At 43.6% G+C, this 8,804-nt stretch overlaps 1 protein-coding gene across 1 annotated transcript; it reads left to right on the top strand.

Annotated features, from left to right (window-relative positions):
* Positions 1-2,663: 2,663 nt before the first annotated feature.
* On the top strand, positions 2,664-4,912 carry FIGN (fidgetin, microtubule severing factor). Its single transcript, XM_075153945.1, has one exon. The coding sequence runs from the start codon at positions 2,672-2,674 to the stop codon at positions 4,910-4,912; it is 2,241 nt and encodes a 746-aa protein (XP_075010046.1). The 5' UTR covers positions 2,664-2,671.
* The last annotated feature ends 3,892 nt before the right edge of the window (positions 4,913-8,804 follow it).

Here is an 8,804-nt window from a genome sequence, read left to right as displayed (position 1 = left end):
CAATGTGCCAAAAGCGTCTTCATTAACTACAGTGTAAGTACTAGCCCAGCCAGATTCTCTGCTCCATCCATGCCTATTTTACCTTCTTTTTCAAAAGTTTCAGTGCTGCTTTAGTGCATTCTTTGTGAAGAGTCTTTCTCATGGCATCCGTTCATTAGTATCTAGTGAAGCATCAGTCTGCTCAAGTTCTTCTGCATCTCTGTAACAGAAGTTTTCAGTGGTTTGGTAACCTTATAAGCCCAATATTGCAGAACGCGGATAGGTTTTGGTTGGTTGGTTGGTTTGTTTGGCTTTTTTTTTTTACTAGGGGTAATGAACTTGTATGTTTGTTAGGCAGTTCTAATGTTCTTACAGGAACATTAATATTCTTTCCTTTTAAAAAAGCTTGAATGGGATTTATCCCATGACACTAGAAGAATTTTAGATACCGATTACTTGCAATTGGCTGTTGGTGATTTGCTCATCAGATTTCCGGAATTTAACAAAGTATGATTTCTGAAAAGCTTCTGATAGTTTCTCATTAAAATTGCATTTTTTTCATCTGAGCACGATTTCTATAATTTCACCCAATTTCATGATACATTTACCCCCTCTGAAAGGCAGTGGTTGAAACATCAGAAACAATTAGCAAAAAAGATTATATTAATGCTAAATGAAAGAAATAAATCTGCCAAAAACTCAGTCTCAACGCTGCATTTGTCAAAAGCACTTCTCTGAACTAACTTTTATAGGATAACTGTATAATTGTTAACAGACATTTTTCTCAGGTTGTCAAAGTGTTTGAAAAATGAGAGAGAAAGAGAACGCTCAGGAAAAAAAAATCCACAAGTAATCAATGGCATGCTCGTGTGGACTGAGATTTGCAGTGCGTGTACTAATAAAATATAAGGCTCAATTAGAGGTACTTTGCAGTTTTCAGGCTAAATTTAAATGATTTGGTGATTTGCAAATACATGAATCCAAAAATAAAAATGAAGAATCCAAATGCAAATGAGTGCAACTGCAATAAAATATAATTGCAAATGAATCTGTTGCTTTATTCATTTATTGTGTAATTACTGCAATCCTTCCCACCTTGTTTTCAGTATTTCTTAATCATTAAGTCGGAAGCATGACAGCGGTGCCAGCCCTGGCATGATTCTCTTTGACTAAAACCTTGTAAATTAACACAATTAGCACAGCATCATCCTGCTAATTAACTTCCAGTGTCTGGTGCAGTGGTTTTGCAAACAAGGAAGAGGGAGTCAGAAGGGAATAAACATGCCATTCTGTTACCAAACTGTGTGCTGTGTTAGGTTTAGCTCAGCGAGGCTAAGCTGGCCATGTCAGATGCCAGAGTCAGGCAATGAAGAGCTAAAGGGGCTGGGGGGGAAAACAGGAGGGGGTAGAAGCTGTCAAAACAGACCGCGGTAATTCAGAGGGGAGCTGGTGCCACAGATGCTTCATTCCGCCTAGGCCTCCTCCTTATCGGGGAATCTGTGCCAGAGGGCACCAGGCAGTTTGCAAAAATCACTTTTGTAATACGAGCGAGATTAAGGAGGTCTATTTGATACAGCTGTACAAAAATCAGCAATGCCTTTACCATGCATAGGTACCAGTTGGAGGGGATTATCTTAACGCTTGTAAATTGCTCTTACTGCGCGCCGTGGATTACGAGGAGGGGGGAGAATTCACATCACATTATTTACAAGATTAATTGCTTTAAAAGGACATTTGCATTTTTTTCTTTTTTTTTTTTTCCTTTTTTTTTCTTTTGTTTTATTGATAGAGGGTTTTTTTTGTAGCCAGCTGTGGAAGCCACAGAACTTTTAGGGACTTGGCTTCATTTCTTTTTCCTTTTCTTCATCTCTTTTTTTTTTTTTAAAAAAAAAAAACCCTCTTTCTTTGTACCCTGGGGGCTGGGGAGGGAGGGGGAGAGAGAGCAAGCAAGGAGACCGACAGACAAGTCATGCTTGGATTTTTTTCCAGAGCCTCAACAACAGAACTGAGAGGCAGAAAGGAGCCAGTTGTAATTCATACCGAGTTGTAGGCTTTGTGTGATGAAAGCGACGGAGCGCTGCCTGGGAGATTGCTTTGCTGCACTCCACGAAGCAGATTTGAAACTGTCGTGGACCAGTTTAGATGAGAGTTGGATTATGGAATGACCTGCTATGTCTGTGTCATATTGTTCTGCGCAGGGTGCATTATACTGTGCTAACTAGGTGTTCAGTACCAAATAAGAGAGGTATCCTAGATGTGATCTGTCAGCTGTGTCTCATATTTTTATATTGGTTAAAATATAAAACTGAAACAGTGATGAGAGAGGACAGAGCAGTTGGATGCCTTGTATGTTAACAATAAATCTGCACTCAGTATTTAAAACGTACTGAGTCTTATTTAATTACTTTGAGAAATCTGGCATTACCTATATTTTTTTAAACCAACAAATAACCCCCTACTGAGTCGACAAAAAATGTGGCTCCGTGCGTATGTGCCTACAATAAACCAAGCAGTTTATACGGCTTCATAAGGGCACTGCATTTTCTTTCTTTAAGGATTTGTGGTGTTAAGTACAGTGTTCAGAGAGCTGAAGAAGTTCACAGACAGTACGTTTGAGAACCCATTTAAAAGCATCCGAAAAAGGCCGAGCTCGCTGTTAACTTTGTTTTTTCCTGCCGCCCTAGGCTTGAAGATGCAGTGGACGCCGGAGCATGCCCAGTGGCCAGAACAGCACTTTGATATCACTTCAACCACCCGGTCCCCTGCCCACAAGGTGGAAGCCTACCGGGGGCACCTGCAGCGCACCTACCAGTACGCCTGGGCCAACGACGACATCTCGGCTCTGACCGCCTCCAATCTTCTGAAAAAGTATGCAGAAAAATACTCCGGTATTTTGGAAGGCCCGGCCGAGCGGCCCATTCTCAGCAATTACTCTGAAGCTCCCTCGGGGCTGGTGAACGGCCGGAAGAATGAAAGCGAGCCCTGGCAGCCGTCGCTGAACTCGGAGAGTGTGTATCCCATGAACTGTGTCCCAGACGTTATCACTGCCAGCAAAGCTGGGGTAAGTGCAGCCCTCCCTCCCGCAGACGTCTCGGCCAGCATCGGGAGCTCTCCTGGGGTGGCCAGTAACCTGGCTGAACCCAGTTACTCCAGCAGCACCTGCGGAAGTCACACCGTTCCCAGTCTTCATTCAGGGCTCCCATCTCAGGAATACGCCGCAGGATACAATGGCTCGTACTTGCATACCAGTTACAGTGGCCAGCCAGCACCTGCACTTCCATCCCCTCATCCATCCCCCCTACATAGCTCGGGACTTTTACAGCCCCCGCCGCCGCCGCCACCGCCAGCCCTCGTCCCCGGCTACAACGGGACCTCTAACCTCTCCAGTTACAGCTACCCTTCCGCCAGTTATCCTCCTCAAACCGCTGTTGGCCCTGGGTACAGCCCTGGGGGTGCCCCGCCGCCCTCAGCGTACCTGCCTTCAGGAATCCCTGCTCCGACCCCTCTGCCCCCGACCACCGTCCCCAGCTACTCCTACCAGGGCCACGGTCTGACACCCATCGCGCCATCTGCCCTGACAAACAGTTCAGCCAGCTCTCTCAAAAGGAAAGCTTTCTACATGGCAGGGCAAGGAGAAATGGACTCCAGTTATGGAAATTACAGCTATGGCCAACAGAGATCTACACAGAGTCCCATGTATCGAATGCCCGACAACAGCATTTCAAATGCAAACAGGGGGAATGGTTTTGACAGAAGTGCTGAAACATCGTCCTTAGCATTTAAGCCAACAAAGCAGCTAATGTCCTCTGAACAGCAAAGGAAATTCAGCAGCCAGTCCAGTAGGGCTCTAACACCCCCATCCTATAGTACTGCTAAAAACTCACTGGGTTCGAGATCGAGTGACTCATTTGGGAAGTATACCTCCCCAGTAATGAATGAGCACGGTGACGAGCACAGGCAGCTCCTCCCTCACCCAATGCAAGGCCCGGGACTTCGTGCAGCTACCTCATCCAACCACTCTGTGGACGAGCAACTGAAGAATACTGACACACACCTCATTGACCTTGTTACCAATGAGATTATCAACCAAGGACCTCCCGTGGACTGGAGTGACATCGCTGGCCTAGATCTAGTAAAGGCCGTCATTAAGGAGGAGGTTTTATGGCCAGTATTGAGGTCAGATGCATTCAATGGACTGACTGCTCTACCTCGGAGCATCCTTTTATTTGGACCTCGGGGAACAGGCAAAACATTAATGGGCAGATGTATAGCTAGTCAGCTGGGGGCCACGTTTTTCAAAATCACTGGCTCTGGCCTTGTCACAAAGTGGTTAGGGGAAGGAGAGAAAATTGTCCATGCCTCCTTCCTCGTGGCAAGGTGTCGCCAACCCTCGGTGATTTTTGTTAGTGACATTGATATGCTCCTTTCTTCTCAAGTGAGCGAAGAACACAGTCCAGTAAGTCGGATGAGAACCGAGTTCCTTATGCAGCTGGACACTGTACTGACTTCTGCTGAGGACCAAATAGTAGTAATTTGCGCCACGAGTAAACCGGAAGAAATCGATGAATCTCTTCGAAGGTACTTCATGAAACGACTTTTAATCCCACTTCCTGACAGCACAGCGAGGCACCAGATAATAGTACAACTGCTCTCACAGCACAATTACTGTCTCAATGACAAGGAGGTTGCACTGCTTGTCCAGCGCACAGAAGGCTTTTCTGGACTAGATGTGGCTCACTTGTGTCAGGAAGCCGTGGTGGGCCCACTCCACGCCATGCCAGCCACAGACCTTTCAGCCATTATGCCCAGCCAGTTGAGGCCAGTTACATATCAAGACTTTGAAAATGCTTTCTGCAAGATACAGCCTAGCATATCTCAAAAAGAGCTTGATACATATGTTGAATGGAACAAAATGTTTGGTTGCAGTCAGTGATACTACTTAAAAAAAAACGTAATGAATGTTGGCACACACAGAACCTGCTACATAGGGTAGAGAACCCTTTTCAGTAGTGTTAAAATTACAAAGGGTACTGGGAAGACTACGATTTACCTTGCCTCTAAAGAGCCAGGGTAGACTTGAAGGAAAAGTGCATCAAACAAGAGCTGCTGATCTGAAAAAGCCACACATGACAGAAAGCGCATGTTGATGCTCAGTTCTGTTCAAGCTAGACAATACTCACCAAGGAGCAAGGTGCAAGTGGGTTGATTTCAGAAGGACATGAACCCTGTGTGTTGATTCCATTCTGCTGTTCTTGAGATTTAGTTGCTGTCAAGTGCCTGAAGTGGTGCTTTATTTTTTGTTTGCCTCACAATTACATTGGTGGCATGTGCTAATATAAAGAGCTTTAACTTCAAACATTATTGGACTAAAGAGATGAACGGTTGTGTTGCGACAGAGAACCAGATTTTTGCTATTCTAAGAGCAACAGTATTCCTCAATCCTGTCTGTTCTGCGGTGTTAAACTAAGAACAGGTAAAACAGGGTAATGGTAATCTGGACCTTAATTTCTGCAGTTCATTTCTTTTAATGTTCTGTCTGCAAAAACTCAGGAAAGTGATTGTGATTTGTACAGTACCTCAAAGGAATGTGTTGAAAGCACTATGTACTGCTGAGAGTTATAGGCTAGGCTTCAATGTTACTTTATATTAAATATGTATGTTTACCTCAACAATTGGAAAATGGCAAGGAAAATTACTTTGAATGTATCCAGGAAAAAACTAAAGTGTGATATGACTGAAGCTTTACGGTTTTTAAAAATAGAAACAGAAGGATTTCCCAGTGTTCAGAAATGGTTCTTTTGCCAATTTGTCAGATCAAACCAGAGCAGAACAATTTTTCTTGTTGGTAAACTGTAAGAGTTTTCAGCATATTGCTCCTTGATAATTACGTGATACAGTCTTTAGAAGGTGCATAGATGAAAAAAGAGCCACTTAATCGGTTTATGTTCGCATCCGAAACAGTCAAACGTGAGATTTGGTAGGACTCGGAGAGGCAAATTACCTTAGGCTGTGACCGCTGGCCTCTGTGGCGCGGCTCTAGGCGTAGTTTTGAGGTTGTTTTGGTGCAGCTGTAGGGAGTGGGATCAGCGTAGGTCGCTGGCAGAGCTATGGGTTGCAGAGCTGTTTATAGCAACGCAGTGGACTGTGACTAAACAAACAGTACAAATAACAAAGCAAAACTGAACCCTCAAAGTACATTTATTTCTCTTCCCAAACTGTAAAGTTGAGTTTTTGTTGTGTACGTACGGCTCCATTGTCCTTAATGCAATCTTCATTTAGCATCCATTAGAAATCTTCCAGGCTGGAGTGTGCCCACCATTATTTCTACCTCAGTTTTGTTACATTTCTCTTGGAAAGCAAAGTAAGAAATAGGGCAAAAACCAACACCAACACAAAAGTCAGATTACATTAGGAATGCGAACCTGCTAAACAAGTTTCAGAGCGCTGCTGGTTTTTCCCCTGAAGTCAAGTTTTTTTCTATGTTAGTGCTCTTTACCCCCCTTTTCCCTCCCCCAAATATACATACTCTGGTGTCTTCCTTCTGGAAAGACTAGCTGGCATGCGTGGCATTTTGCTCAGTTCTCCCCCACCCCCCACCTTTCTTTTTATCCTTTAATGCTTTCCGTGCAACTCTTTTGATGACAGCTGACTGATGTTGGGTAATGTCTCTGAGCAGAAGCAGTGCATGCTGCAGCTGCCCAAAGCCGCTGCCATCACATGAGCAAAACAGCCTTGCTTTTTTGAATGTATTTTTTGTTTGTTTACTTTAAAGAGACAGTAACAAAACTGTTGCAAAGCACTGGCATTTAATGTTTCTATTAAGTAATGTACATTCAAAACCATTAAATAAATGCACTGAAAAGCCCCAAGAAGAGAGATACCAATTTGTTACTAGATCATGTTTGTCTTCTCAAAAATTGTACAGACCTTGTTCGTTTTGTTAAATCCATGGAGACATTTAGCGTTCAGAAAGCTAACGAGGGATTTTGTGATATTGCTGGAAATTTATGACTCTTGATTATTACTTTCCTTTTATTTTTCTTTTAAGATATAGATATATATTTAGATAGAACGTGCTAAAACCAGAGCAAATAAACCAAAATCTAATTTAAGATGGATTCCTGGCAAACATTTTGTCTATCTAAAACTTTATGTTTTAAGCATAAAAGTACCATTTTAAAAACAGTGCCTTTCATTAAGGATATAGAAAGTAAGACTTAAGTACATCACCTGCTTTTCTTTTTTTTTTTTTTCTTTTCTTTTTTCTTTCAACAGCAATTACAGTCTATGGTCCTTGTTATGACCCAGTCTTTCTGCTTCCCCAAACCTCCACAGGCTGCTTCTTCACCCTGGTCATTCCACCATCCTCATATTTGGGAGATCCTGAGGTCCCCATTAGCTGTAGGTTCACGCTGATCACACTGGCAAGAACGCTATTGCAGATCGCTGACCCAATTTCTGTCTTAGACGCTGCCTTTCATATCTGCCATTGAGCTGTGCTCATTTGAAAGGCTCAGGCAAGTTTTGATAAACCAACTCTTGTTAACTGTTTCTCCAAACCATACTCCTAACAGATTTTTTTTGCAGCTGGTAAAATGAAAGCTACCTACTAGAGTGGTTTTTTCCTTCTTTTTATCCAGTAGCAAAACCAAAAGCAAACAAAATTGTAGATGGTCCCTTTGGCTTCTAGCTTTAAATCATTCTCTTTAAAAAGTCTCTCTGGGAAATGGATTTTTCAAATGTTAACCAAAGTGAGAAGCAGGCAGAAACTGAGATGGCGTGAAAATGCAGGTTCCACACGCGCGCACGCACACGCTCACGCTCATTCTCTCCAGGGCTCGATTCAGCTTTGGGGCAGCAGAAGCGTAAAACTTCACCCCTATCACAGCAGCTGTAAGGAGAGGAAAACAGAGCTAGATTGTTACCCAAATATTTCCTTACCAGCAGCTGTCCTTGGCATCACTCTGGGAGGGTGCCTGTTGAATTTGGTGAGAGCTTGGCCAGGTAGTGTTAACTGGAGGCGCCTCAGCCCTTCTCCAAGTGGTTTCTGGCCACTCCTTTGATGGAATTTCCCCCAGTTCGGGGGGGCTGAGCTGGCTGAACCCTCTGCCGTGTCCTGTCCTTCTTACTGCTTTCCTCCCTCCTCCCGCATTCAGCCCCTGTTTTCTCCCTAGTGAGCAGGTTTTGGCATGCTGCTGGTCCCTCACCCCTCTCAGCAGCCTTCTTGTCAAGGAGCGTCCAGGAAGGGCTGAAGCACGATCCTGAACTTGAGCGGGTCCCAAAGGTTAGGATTGTTTTTGAGAAGAGAGACAAAATATGTTCTAATGGTGACTTCAGGGTGAAATATTTGCTGGTCTTTGACATTTCCATGGTAGAAAGCAGTTTGCTGTCTTTTACGACTGGGCGAAGCTGGGGGCTGCTGCCACAGAAATGCCCAAGTGGTTGGCTGGGGCAGCCCTGCATTTTAAGGAACCTGAAATGGTTAAAGAGCATCTGCTGTGTCAGCCTATCACTGCAGATGCTTTACGTCGTATTTTTATGTGTGGATCCCATTCTGCATCAGCTCATTTTCTTCCTTGTACCTTCAGTAACAATTCCTACGGCAACAAAAGTAAAATAAATTGGAGGAATATTTCTGCAAGCTGAAGGATCAATATCAATTCAAGGAGGAGTTCATAATGACCTTATGTGAGACAGAAATGGAAATACTCTGTACTTCTGGCATGTTTCTCTCCAAAATATTTAGAACATTAGTGACAATATAGAAAAGTTTGCTGACTGAGCTGATCAATGGAATGTGAAGGCAGTTTACTTTAAGGCTATTT

Source organism: Calonectris borealis, chromosome 6, assembly GCF_964195595.1.
Source record: "Calonectris borealis chromosome 6, bCalBor7.hap1.2, whole genome shotgun sequence".
Taxonomy (NCBI): domain Eukaryota; kingdom Metazoa; phylum Chordata; class Aves; order Procellariiformes; family Procellariidae; genus Calonectris; species Calonectris borealis.
Note: the sequence above shows the minus strand (reverse complement) of the source record. Positions and strands in the feature narration are given on the sequence as shown.